This window comes from Thalassophryne amazonica, chromosome 2 (genome assembly GCF_902500255.1).
Source record: "Thalassophryne amazonica chromosome 2, fThaAma1.1, whole genome shotgun sequence".
NCBI lineage: Eukaryota > Metazoa > Chordata > Actinopteri > Batrachoidiformes > Batrachoididae > Thalassophryne > Thalassophryne amazonica.
Genome location: NC_047104.1, coordinates 19590390 through 19604884, shown reverse-complemented (window position 1 = coordinate 19604884; position 14495 = coordinate 19590390). Strand labels below are relative to the sequence as shown.

Genomic DNA, 14495 nt, shown 5'->3' with positions numbered 1-14495 from the left:
GAGACGTCGTGCAGCACTCCCAGGCACCGTCGTCAGCCTGTTTCAAGCGGAAAACCTCCACATTTCAGGCTCTATTGATCCAGGACGTCGTGAAAGAACAGAGAAGTTTCAGAAGAAGTCGGTTTCAGCATTTTATCCGGATATTCCACTGTTAAAGGAGAGTTTTTTAATGAAAGACGTGCGGACAGGTCCGCGCATCGGGACGCAGCTGGCGCGGTGCGGCGGTACAGGAAAAACACCTCCGTGTTGATAACCATTTGTAAAATCCAGGCGGCCTTTGATGGCTTTCAGTGGAGTGAGTATATGAGAAATTGTTTAACAGCTGGACATGTTCCAACTTGTCCTTAAGGCTTCCAACGGAGGTGTTTTTCCTGTGGCGGAGCGTCGCGGCGGCTGCGAGCCGACGCTGCAATCCGCCCGCACGTCTTTCATTAAAAAAATCTTTAACAGTGGAATATCCGGATAAAATGCTGAAACCGACTTCTTCTGAAACTTCTCTGTTCTCTCACGACGTCCTGGATCAACAGAGCCTGAAATGTGGAGGTTTTCAGCTTGTAACGGGCTGACGACAGCGCCTGGGAGTGCTGCATGATGTCTCGCTCCGTGGGAAGTCCTTAAAGCGACAGTATCACCTCAAAATCTCTCATCAGCCGTTAAAATTTTCACCGAAAACCAGCTTAATTTTTCGAACCGTGTCCACTTTGATGTGTCTCACAGGTCTACAAAAAATTTTAATCAAACAAAGCGCCAGTCTCTCAGCAACTTCTCAGACAAAGGAATTCCGACGAGGGGCTGGACGACTCCTCCCACAAGGAGTGCTCACAGGCGAATGACGTCACCGACAGGCGTGGAAAAACTCACGCATGCGCACGAGGGTTCAAGCATGTCTGACGTAAAAACATATGAATGAAATCCATATAGTTTTTGAAAAAAATAAAAAGGACCTATACTTTATTGACAGACCTCGTATGTTCATTGTTAGTTGAATTTTATATTTTTTCTGTTGTGTTTTTATTCAGGTTCTTTTTGTCTCTTTCTCTAAAATTGTATATAATCATTAGATTAGTTTATTACTATTATTGTTGTGCTTGCTATTAATAATATATAAACAAAAATACTTTTAAAAAATATTACAATCTGTAATACATTTGACAGCTGCAACTGCTTAATGCTAACTTAACATTAAAAATGTCATAGACATGCTAACGTGTTACCATTGGTCCCGTTTTTAAGTTATAAAATACATCTAACAACTGTTTCAGAAGACCATAACAGGTCGGTTTAACATAAAAAAGGTAAATAATACTCACAGCCATATGTTTTTAGGGTTTTACCCGGAATCCCAGTGTAGTATACTGTTCAATACAAATACATGTATTGTGACATCATATATATATATATATATATATATATATATATATATATATGAGGTCTGTTAGAAAAGTATCCGACCATTTTATTTTTTTCAAAAACCTGATGGATTTTAATCACGTGTGCTTGCATGAGCCAACCTTGAACCTTCGTGCGCATGCGTGAATTTTTTCACACCTGTCGGTTGCGTCATTTGCTTGTAAGCAGCCTTGGTGCGAGGATGGGTGTAGTCTCTCGTCGTTTTTCTTTGCAAGGAAATGGCGGAACGACTGGAGCAAGCGTGACTGCATCAAATTTTGCCAGAAACTGGGCAACAGCCAGGTGGAAACCATTCGGATTATTCAGATGGCTTTCAGTGACAATCCTATGGGCATCACACAGATTAAGGAGCGGTACAACCGGTTTAAAGACGGCCGCACAAGGGTGGAGAGCGCACCGCACTCTGGGTGGCCATCAACATGCTGAAATGACCGGATCATTCCAAAGTGAACGCTGTGATGATGTGGGACCGTCGTGTGACTATCCGAGAAATTGCGGAAGAGGTGGACATCAGCACTTTTTCGGCACATTCCACTGTGACAGAAGATTTTGCCATGAAAAGAGTTGCAGCAAAATTCATCGGCACAAAGCTGATGGCGCAGCAAAAGCGCCTTTGTGTTGAAGCCTCACAGGACATGTTGTGACATGCCCACCTCGTCCACAATTTCTCGGACAGTCACACGAAAAGCCACCGAAAGCTGTCTGAATCTTCCGAATGGTGCAAGAGCTGGGCATTCAAGGTTGGCTCATGCAAGCACACGTGATTCAAATCCATCAGGTTTTTGAAAAAATAAAAAGGTCGGATACTTTTCTAACGACCTCGTATATATATATATATATATATATATATATATATATATATATATATATATATATATACGAGGTCGTTAGAAAAGTATCCGACATTATTTTTTTCCAAAAACCATATTGATTTGAATCACGTGTGATTGAGTCAGCCAAGCCTGAACCTTCGTGCGCATGCGTGAGTTTTTTCACGCCTGTCGGTTGCGTCATTCGCCTGTGAGCAGGCTTTGAGTGAGGAGTGGTCCACCCCTCATGTCGTTTTTTTCATTGTTTAGGAATGGCTCAGAGACTGCCGCTTTGCTTGACCAAAGTTTTTTCAGAAACTGTGAGGGACATCAAAGTGGACACCATTCGAGAAATTCAGATGGTTTTTGGTGAAAATTTTATGAGCTTCAAAGAGATTACGGAGTGTTACTGTCGCTTTAAGGATGGCCCAGAGCCCAGAGCGGCACTGCCGCGATGCGCGAAGCCTCCGCTCCTCTTTCCATGACAAAAACTCCTGTAACAGTGGAATGTGCCATTCATTTCCAAACTGGACGCTGTGTTTTATCCGGGATGTCATCTGGCTAGCACAGGAATTGTGAAAAGGCGTGGACATCAGCACTTTTTCGCCACATTGAGACAGACGTGCGGAGGAATTCAGCGCGTCACGGCAGTGCCGCATGGCGCAAAGCAACGCCGTGATGAAGCCTCACAGGACATGTTCTGGCATGTCCAGGCACATCCACAATTTCTCGGATAATCACTCGATGGAAAAACCACCGACAGCTGTCTGAACGCCATCTCAAAGCCGTCCTGTGAGACCAAAACGGAGGTGGTTTTGTCTCGTTCCAGTAGCGAATCCATCTTGACGCGCGTGATGACAAAATCTCTTGTTAAAAGTGAAATCTGCCAGAAAATGGTTGATGTCCAGCTCTTGTGACAACCAGAGAAATCGCACACGATGGTCACGGATCCATACAGCCATCCGTTTAGAAATGAAATGGTCGCTCAGCCTGTCGATGGCGGCTTCGGAGCGCGGCGCACCACCAGTCGCTCTGGGCCGTCCTTAAAGCAACAGTAACACTCCGTAATCTCTTTGAAGCCCATAAAATTTTCACCAAAAACCATCTGAATTTCTTGAATGGTGTCCACTTTGATGTCCTTCACAGTTTCTGAAAAAATTTTGATCAAGCAAAGCGGCAGTCTCTGAGCCATTCCTAAACAATGAAAAAAACGACGAGAGGGGTGGACCACTCCTCACTCAAAGCCTGCTCACAGGCGAATGACGCAACCGACAGGCGTGAAAAAACTCCCGCATGCGCACGAAGGTTCAAGCTTGGCTGACGCAATCACACGTGATTCAAATCCATATGGTTTTTGAAAAAAATAATAAGGTCAGATACTTTTCTAATAGACCTCGTGTATATGTGTATTATATATATATATATATATATATATATATATATATATATATATATATATATATATATATATATACACACACACACATATATATACATATATATATTAGGGCTGTAATTGTTGGCGTTAATTAATTAACGGCAACAATTATTTTATCACACGTTAACGCAGTTTTAATTTATTTTATTATTGTAAGAGTCTGTTGCTCACAGGCTTTTATTTTGCAAAAGTATGTTGCTGACTGCTGCCGCGCTCCCAGGAACCGGTGTGATGAGTCCCTGACACCGGAAAAGAAAAGAATTGGCGGATAAACCAACCAACATGAAGAAGGGTACGGAACTTTTACATGGCCATTTTCATTTAAAGTGCTTCCTGACGGCGTAGTTGACAGAAAGTTATTTGTAGCCACTGCAAAGCTGCATTTTCTTATCAAGAGAGTACTTTGAGTCTTAAATATCATCGAAATGCAGCACACACAGCTGATGCCAGCAAATCATTCAATAAAACAAACAGCGGCGTGAGGCTTCGATAGATTACGTTAGATGCAGCGTGTGGGAGAACAAAAGATAAACAAAAGCAAGAGAGGCTCGCAAATGCAATAATGAAATGGATTAATACAGACTGCAGGCCGATTAGTGTTGTGGAGGATGTCAGTCTGAGAGACAATCTGAGAATTGCAACAAATGACGGCACGTATTAAATGGACACGTATGGACATGATAAAAAGCATCTGCAGAAACAACCAGCCACTGGGGGATGTCCTCACTACAAACACCAACATTGTCATGCCAACTACAGCTGAAATGGAAAAACTGCAGAGGTTGGAAACCCTACTGGAGACTTGCCAGTATGTTTTACATCATATTTCTCACTATCCTGGCTGAGTGCATGTAAGACAGAAATAGTGTGAACAGGCCTATGTGTGGGTGATGTAAAGTGTTTGGAGAACGTTATGGCACTTTCGTTCATATGGCAGAACATTTCAAATAAAATTGTGCCATACGCTACTCTTGAATTCATTGTTAGATTTTGCGTATAACTATGTAAATAATCATGACTAATCATGGAAATCATTTGATTAATCGTAATTAAAACTTTTAATTGTTGTCTAGCCCTAATATATTTATATATATACACGCACGCACGCACGCACGCACGCACGCACGCACACACACACACACACACACACACACACACACACACACAACAATAAAATCTGAGCCTTCAATACATACACCCTAACCGTCATCAGATACCCAGCTGCAATAAGTAGTTGGCCACAGGAGGAGACAGATGATGATGTCAAGATATGAAAACTCACAATGCATGGAGGTTTCCATCCAAAGTCCAGCACCCTGAGACTCAGAAACCCAAAGAAGGAGGCGAGGATTAGTGAGTGTCAGAGCCACAATGCAGGATGAGACAAGGAGCATCTATGAATACATCAGAAAGATGCGCCCCCCCCCCCAGCCATGCCAGAAATGGAGACCTGGCCGTAGTTGATGTGCAGAAAAGATTAACTGCAGTGGTCAAAAGAGAAAGGATCTGTCTGAGTCTGGATCCAGGTGGTTCAGGAAGGTCATGACGACTGTTTCGGAGGTAAATGTGACCAGCTGTCAGTTCAAGGAGCTTCTGAGTCAGCTTCAATGTTCATATATGTCTGATTTTCAAAATGAAACAAAAACACTTATCACTCATCTTCAACCACTTTTCTGGGTTTGGGTCGTGGGGGCATCAGTTCCAGCAGGGGACCCCAGACTTTCTTGTCCTGTGCCACATTGACCACCTCTGATTGGGTGATCCTGAGGCATTCCCGGGCCAGTAATCTCTCCACCTAGTTCTGGGTCTTCACCGGGGTCTCCTCCCAGATGGACATGCTTGGAACACCTCCCTTGGGAGGCGCCCAGGAGGCATCCTTACCAGATGCCCGAACCACCTCAGCTGGCTCCTTTCCATGCAAAGGAGCAGCGACTCTACTCCGAGCCTCCCTATCTCTAAGGGAGACACCAGCTACCCTCCTGAGGAAGACCATTTCGGCCACTTGTACCCAAGATCTAGTTCTTTTGGTCATGACCCAACCCTCATGACCATAGGTGAGAGTAGGAACAAAGACTGATCAGTAGATCGAGAGCTTCACCTTTTGGCTCAGCTCCCTTTTCTTCACAATAGTACAGTAGAGCGAATGCAATACCGCCCCTGCTGCACCGATTCTCCGGCCAATCTCAATCGTCCCCTCACTTGTGAACAAGACCCCTACCCAGAGTAGGCAATCCATCGGTTTCTTGCTAAGAACCATGGCCTCAGATTTAGAGGTGCTGATCCTCATCCCAGCTGCTTCACACTTGGCTGTGAACTGCTCCAGTGAGTGTTGGAGGTCACTGGCCGATGATGAGACCCTGAGTCCACCAAACCAGAAACCCTCCTCACCGACTACGCCTCGACATCCTGTCCATGAATATCACAAACAGGACTGGTGACAAACAAAAACAAAAAAATTAAAAAGATATCTTTTGGACCATCATTGGTAATTAAGTTCCTGCAATCATGATTTTAAATGTTGATGGATGCATTCATGTACTGAGTAGTTGGTGGTTCATTCAGAATGTTTGACACATTTCTGTGGACTTGCTGTATGTGTTGCACTGCAGTTTACTGACAGAAATGGTTTTTGGACCAGGATGCTGTTCTCACAGGTCTGTTTTCAGTGCAGCATCTCAGACAAAGGTCATCTAGAAGAAACCGTTCTCCATGTCTGTGCTCTGAGCTTTGCACTAAAGGACTCATCTCTGATGGGGACGAGTCTGCCTATCAGATGGGAGATCGAGCACCTGGTGTTCTGGTGTAGACAGAACAATCTGCAACTCAACGCCCTTAAGATAGAGGAGATGGTTGTTGACTTCAGAAAGAACCCAGCCCTGGCCAACACCATCACCCTGTGATGACTGTGACTCCCCAGTCGCCATTGTGGACTCCTTCCGTTACCTGGGGATCACCATCACTCAGGACCTCAAGTGGGAGCTGAACATCAGCTCTCTCATCAAGAGAGCACAACAGAAGATGAACTTCACAGCTAAGGAAGTTCAATCTGCCAAAAACAATGATTGTGAAATTCTACACTGCCATCATTGAGTCCATCATCTCCTCTTCCATTACCGTCTGTTACGATGTTGCTACAGCTAAGGACAGGAGCAGATTGCAGCGTATCATCCATGCGGCAGAGAAGATGATCAACTGCAATACGCCATCCAAGGAAGATTATGGCCGATCCCTCTCACCCAGGACACATACTTTTTGTCACCATCCCCTCTGGCAGATGGCTGAGGTCCATCAGGACTAAAGTCTCAAGACACAAAACCAGCTTTTTTTTCCATCCGCAGCTAAAGTAATAAATAACGCCAGAGACCAGCGCATCCACCATTTACCCTGCCCCCCCGTACTTCCACAAAAAAGGTTTTCTCTTACCCTGGGGCAGAGGCACGGCTCGGATGCTCACGGTGGCCAGTCGGTTTGGTGTGGTGACAGTGACCAGACCACTGGAGTCTACATGCAGTGTGCCAGTCAAACGGGTTTGAGGAGCCTCTTCTTTCACCTGGAATACACAAACACAACACAAACACAATAAATGAATGTCACTGCCTTCATGACATAATTTAGCCACCCATAAAAAAACTGAACTGAAATAATGTGTTAGCCTTACAGGGATGCAATCTGAGATCAAATGTTCTAATCCTGTTAATCTTAGACCCTGAACAGATCACATGCTGTAGGAGTTCAACTCAATCTTCATGGAAGTTACAGTCAGAGTTTAAAAACCAGATGCATCCTCAATTTATGCAAGTGTCTCCAGGACCTACCCACTAGCACAAATTCTATAACTGTACCTTTCCAAATAAGCCCAGTACCAGTAGTAGAATTTGCTTAACCAGTTAATGTACAGGTCTCACAACTCTACAGTAAGCCTAGAAACACTTGGACCTTCATTCTCCTGCAATAATCAACATCAACAAACACATCTGTCCTGTGACTTCATGACCTTTCCAGGCACCTCTGAAACTCAAACGCTGCCGACCCAGAGACATTAATGTCAAAGTTCCCGTCATTACATTCCCGTCAAAGTGAATGTCTCCAAGACATTTTCTCTGCATAGAAATACACTTCTGAAGGCCTAGACCAGAAAGTCATCAAAAGACTGGACCTTAGTCTTGATCCAGGACCATCACAAACCCAAACACTCATTCCTCACTCAGGGAAGATGTTCAATGGACTGCATTACTACAGCAGCTTTCCATATGAAGAAGTCCAGAAGTCTGTGCAATGATCTCTCTCTCTCTCTCTCACACACACACACACACACACACACACACACACACACACACACACACACACACACACACACACACACACACACACACACACACACACACACACACACACACACACACACACACTGAGTTACTTGGGAATTCAGGACCCTGCCCATGGGTCTTTAATGATTTTCTGGTCTGACAGGGATTTGATCCTCTAGTTTCAAAGGGTCCATTGCTTCTGCAAAGATCACAGCATCATCCATGATGTCAAGGTCAGTAAACCTTTCCTCACCAACAAAACCACCTGTTGTAACCACAAGTAAATGCCCCATTACAAGAATCCAAGCGCGATAGCAGTCAGTCTGCCTGGTGTACGCCTGATCTCAGAAGCTAAGCAGATTGGGTCCTGGTTAGTACTTGGATGGGAGACCTGTTAGGAAGGTGAGTTAGAAGATTAATCTCTAAATTGGTAACAGTTAGGGGTTAGTTACCTTCCTGTTGGCAGTTTAACTGAGGTCCAAAATTTTTGACTTTCAGTAGTTCCCATTTTAAGGAACTTTTTTGAGAATAATACCCATGTGATGCATATCAAAATGTTCACAACAAAAAGAAAAAAAGGAAAATGTAAACATTGCTAGCTAACATGCCAGGAGCAAAATGGATAAAATTTTTAGTACAGAATTTGGGGCAACCAAAAAAGAAGACAGTAGAGGACGATCTTCATTTGCTCTCCACAGTGCATCCCCATTTGCTCTCCACAGTGCATCCCCGCATCAGCCACCTGTGCGTGTCAAAGACCTAGACTCATTGCTCAATTAAACAAGAGGTGAGACTAGATGAGAGACTAAATATGTATAAAAGTTTTAATAAAATGTGTTATGTCAGAACGTCTAAAAACACATAGAGATGTTAAAAAATTATATTTAAAATATGACAAAAGGTAAAAACAGAAGAATATAACGTTTTTTTTAAATCACGTTTAAAATATCTGAAAAGGGTGTAAAATGTGTGAAAGAATACAAAGTTCTTTAAAATATGTTTAAAATGTTTACAAAGTCTGTAAAATGTGTAAATGCACAGACAGCTCTTTAAAAACACAAAAATATTTAAAATGTGTTTAACATGTAAAAAAAATAAAACTAAACACAAAAAAGATGTTGAAATTGTGTGCATGCTATTGATTTGTTCTCTGAGGGGGAGCTCACTCTCCCACACTTTGAAAACCCCGATCTATGGTATCAAATGCTTTCTGTAAATAAAAAAAAAGCCCTACAGTATATTGCTTGCTTTCAATTGCATTTGTAATATGTTCCACAAAATAAGTTACAACCAATAAAGTAGTACGATTCTGTATGAATCCATATTGCTGCTCACTTAAAATATGAAGTTTAGATATAAAATGATTTAACCTCTTTATGAATACCTTTTCCAGAATTTTTGAAAATTGAGGTAACAGTAAAATTGGCCTGTTGTTTGAAAAAACATGTTTGTCACCAGATTTGAACAGTGGTATCACTTTAGCTATTTTCAGTTTGGAAGGAAACCGCCCAGCCATTAATGACAAATTTGAAATTTCAAACTTGGGAGAAGAACGCTAGAGATCGTGTTCTGTGGAAGAAGAGGGTTTCTGATGCTGGTATCACTGATGAATGGAAAAGAAAGAAAAAGCATCTTGAAGGATGGAGAAAATGGCACCTTGCAACTCCAACATAAACTTAGCCTTCATCGGGAACAATGGGCAAATGAGAGAGAGAGAGAGAGTTTATGAACAATGTCAATTATTTCCTTTTCATCAGTTTCTCTAATAAACATTGAATCCAAAAGGTTATTACTTGTAGTTTTCCCAAGAAAATTTGAATATTAGAAGGTACAATTGAGACTGCTAAATTTTTACCCACATTAGCAAAATAATCATTAAAATGATCTACTATAGCTTTCTTTTCCTTAACAACTCATTACTCACTCACTCACTCATCTTCAACCGCTTTTCCAGGTTCAGGTCGCGGGGGCAACAGCTCCAGCAGGGGACCCCAGAGTTCCCTTTCCCGTGCCACACTGACCACCTCTGACTGGGGGATCCCGAGGCGTTCTCAGGCCAGTGTGGAGATATAAACTCTCCACCTACTCCTGGGTCTAGGTGCTCTAGTTCTTTCGGTCATGACCCAACACTCATGACCATAGGTGAGAGTAGGAACGAAGATTGACCAGTAGATCGAGAGCTTCGTCTTTTGGGTCAGCTCTCTTTTCATCACAACAGTACAGTAGAGTGAATGCAATACCGCCCCTGCTGCACCGATTGAAAATATGTTGGATAATCTTTTTTATTTTTGATGATTTTTTTTAAGAGCTTCCAAGTACCTGGAGCCTATCCCAGCAGTAAGAGCTGAAAGTCTTTCCTGTAATTTTTTTATTAGTCATAAAGGTCCCAGCGTTCACCACGGGTATCCATTGTGTCTTAAGTATTCTGCTGGTGATGAATATAAACCCCAATAATGATCCATCAAAACAAAAAAAGTATGTTAAATTACACTGTTGTGGATGCTGATGTAATTACCAACAGTCCAAGATGGTGTCGTCTCTTGGTACTCTGTTCTCTTTGGTGGCAGTGTGAATGAGTTTGACTCCTGAAAAGAATGACAGAGGGCTCTGATTGGGCCTGTTAAAGTGGCAGGCAGAGAAAGAGAGCGAGACCCATGTGACCTTCTCTGGGGTCTAGGATTGGCTGTGAGACAAAAATGACCCGGAACAGGGACAGAAAATAGAGGTGACACTCAGTTGTTTCAGGAAGTAATCGAATTAAGCTGGTGTCATTCCGTTGCTGATCTATCAATAGAAACATGATGAAAAACGTAGTCGGAGGGTTAAATACTTGGGGTCAACCATCCAAAGTAATGGAGAGTGTGGTAGAGAGGTGAAGAAGAGCAGGAGTGATATGTGACAGAAGAATATCTGCAAGAGTGAAGGGGAAAGTTTACAAGACAGTAGTGAAACCAGCTATGTTGGATATCTTAGAGACGGTGCTAACAAAAAGACATGAGGCTGGATGACAGTGTTGCTTTGTGTGAATTTGTTTGTGGATCTGTGTGCGCTAAGAATGTCTCAAAATTATGTAACTGAGCAATAAATGTGTGTGATGAGTGATGCACAAATGCTGAATCACACTTCACAAACATAATTTTCAGTTTTGCAAAGGCCTTTTTTATTTTTACAAATAAAAAAATTGATATATTTACAAATACACATTTATTTGTGAAAACCAGCACACAAGTTAAAAGTTGGTGTTTGTGGATCACAAAACACGTGTGCAAATCAAGGACTATTTGTAGATAACCCTCTGTGCCTTTGCAAGTATTAATGAGACAAATATAACTCCGTATGAAAGTGCTGGCCATGATGAGGTGCACTCACCTGGTGAATAATGGCCACTTTCTGCTGCTTTCCCAGCTCTTCATTGACCATATCTACTTTGGGAGGACGCACCACTGTTTCTCTGAAAGGAATGATTGGCTCTGACACACTGATCTCAATTTTAGCAAACCTTAAAATAACACACACACAAAAACAACCTTGTCACACATCAAAGCTCAGGTCACCCTGATAATAAAACACAGACTCAAGTCGTCATCCAATCCAGAATCATGCTAGAGACACCTGTGCATGGATTCATTTAACGTGGCAGTATTGTTCCACGCAAACAATACACGGCCGTTGACAAATTCTTAGCCTGGTCCAATGGCTGGGAAATCCCAGACAACTGGGGCATGAGGACCTGCTGCAGCCTTCATCCTCCTTCACAGCCATCGGGTTACAAGCCATCATCTCCTCCGCCTGATCTGTCGTTGAGGACTTCTTGTTTCATGAGAGATCCAACCGTCATGTTCAGGGTTCCCGTTGGGCCTTCATGGTTACTATAGCAACCATAGGACATACAAGGCAATCCTCTACTTGATCTATTACCCTGCACTGCAAAAACTGATATCTAAATGAGTAAAAAAGACTTGTTTAAAGAAAATTTGACAATTTTTTTTGTCTAACTAGAAAAATAATCTTGTCAAGCATTTTCTACATAAGAAAAAAATGTCCTATTTTGGGAAAATGTTTGCTAGTTTTGAGAATCCTAACCAAGCAAATTTTTCTTACCCCATTGGCAGATTTTTTTGCTTAATACAAAACAATTTGGCTAGATTTAGGATTATTTGGCTTATTTTGAGAGGGGCAGTTTTTGCAGTGTGGTGTCACGATGTGGACGAGGGGTTGTATTTCTGCACCCCTTGAAACTAAGACACCAAAAACAGAGAGGAGAACATAATCCTTGAACAATGACACAACATTGTGTTTTCTCTGTAAATATTTGACTCAGCAAAAAGAACACTGATTAAAAATGACCATCTGTGGAGTTTATGGCCCAATGTCACAATCAGTGGTCAACAAAACTGCCATCCACATCATTAAGGCTTGGGGGCTTTTTATCAACAGTATAGATATTTGATGATTACTTCCCGTCACATTTGCCACTTTATCAGACAGATATGCACTTCTGACTGGAAATCAAATCAAATCAATTTTATTTATATAGCGCCAAATCACAACAAACAGTTGCCCCAAGGCGCTTTATATTGTAAGGCAAGGCCATACAATAATTACGGAAAAACCCCAACGGTCAAAACGACGCCCTGTGAACAAGCACTTGGCAACAGTGGGAAGGAAAAACTCCCTTTTAACAGGAAGAAACCTCCAGCAGAACCAGGCTCAGGGAGGGGCAAGAGAGGCCAATATGGGTGAGATATGCTCTCTCCTTCTAGTCCCTGTCAGTACTCTAGCTGCAGCATTTTGAATTAATGGAAGGCTTTTCAGGGAACTTTTAGGACAACCTGATAATAATGAATTACAATAGTCCAGCCTAGAGGAAATAAATGCATGAATTAGTTTTTCAGCATCACTCTGAGACAAGACCTTTCTAATTTTAGAGATATTGCGCAAATGCAAAAAAGCAGTCCTACATATTTGTTTAATATGCGCATTGAATGACATATCCTGATCAAAAATGACTCCAAGATTTCTCACAGTATTACTAGAGGTCAGGGTAATGCCATCCAGAGTAAGGATCTGGTTAGACACCATGTTTCTAAGATTTGTGGGGCCAAGTACAATAACTTCAGTTTTATCTGAGTTTAAAAGCAGGAAATTAGAGGTCATCCATGTCTTTATGTCTGTAAGACAATCCTGGAGTTTAGTTAATTGGTGTGTGTCCTCTGGCTTCATGGATAGATAAAGCTGGGTATCATCTGCATAACAATGAAAATTTAAGCAATGCCGTCTAATAATACTGCCTAAGGGAAGAATGTATAAAGTGAATAAAATTGGTCCTAGCACAGAACCTTGTGGAACTCCATAATTAACCTTAGTCTGTGAAGAAGATTCCCAATTTACAAGAACAAATTGTAATCTATTAGATAAATATGATTCAAACCACCGCAGCGCAGTGCCTTTAAAACCTATGGCATGCTGTAATAAAATTTTATGGTCAACAGTATCAAAAGCAGCACTGAGGTCTAACAGAACAAGCACAGAGATGAGTCCACTGTCTGAGGCCATAAGAAGATCATTTGTAACCTTCACTAATGCTGTTTCTGTACTATGATGAATTATAAACCCTGACTGAAACTCTTCAAATAGACCATTCCTCTGCAGATAATCAGTTAGCTGTTTTACAACTACCCTTTCAAGAATTTTTGAGAGAAAAGGAAGGTTGGAGATTGGCCTATAATTAGCTAAGATAGCTGGGTCAAGTGATGGCTTTTTAAGTAATGGTTTAATTACTGCCACCTTAAAAGCCTGTGGTACATAGCCAACTAATAAAGATAGATTGATCATATTTAAGATCGAAGCATTAATTAATGGTAGGGCTTCCTTGAGCAGCCTGGTAGGAATGGGGTCTAATAGACATGTTGATGGTTTGGAGGAAGTAACTAATGAAAATAACTCAGACAGAACAATCGGAGAGAAAGAGTCTAACCAAATACCGGAATCACTGAAAGCAGCCAAAGATAACGATACGTCTTTGGGATGGTTATGAGTAATTTTTTCTCTAATAGTTAAAATTTTATTAGCAAAGAAAGTCATGAAGTCATTACTAGTTAAAGTTAAAGGAATACTTGGCTCAATATAGCTCTGACTCTGTCAGCCTGGCTACAGTGCTGAAAAGAAACCTGGGGTTGTTCTTATTTTCTTCAATTAGTGATGAGTAGTAAGATGTCCTAGCTTTACGGAGGGCTTTTTTTATAGAGCAACAGACTCTTTTTCCAGGCTAAGTGAAGATCTTCTATATTAGTGAGACGCCATTTCCTCTCCAACTTACGGGTTATCTGCTTTAAGCTGCGAGTTTGTGAGTTATACCACGGAGTCAGGCACTTCTGATTTAAAGCTCTCTTTTTCAGAGGAGCTACAGCATCCAGAGTTGTCTTCAATGAGGATGTAAAACTATTGACGAGATACTCTATCTCACTTACAGAGTTTAGGTAGCTACTCTGCACTGTGTTGGTATATGGCATTAGAGAACATAAAGAAGGA

The 14495-nt window shown here is 41.8% G+C and overlaps 1 protein-coding gene across 3 annotated transcripts in view; it reads right to left on the bottom strand.

Annotated features, from left to right (window-relative positions):
* The window catches only part of efl1 (elongation factor like GTPase 1), a 144621-nt gene that overhangs the window by 22004 nt on the left and 108122 nt on the right, over positions 1–14495 (bottom strand). For all 3 annotated transcript variants that reach the window (XM_034184059.1, XM_034184065.1, XM_034184075.1), the window contains 2 exons: positions 11334–11463; positions 7081–7207 (listed from right to left, as the gene is read on the bottom strand). In XM_034184059.1, coding sequence (XP_034039950.1) covers positions 7081–7207; positions 11334–11463 — 257 coding nt within the window. The remainder of the gene's footprint in view (positions 1–7080; positions 7208–11333; positions 11464–14495) is intronic.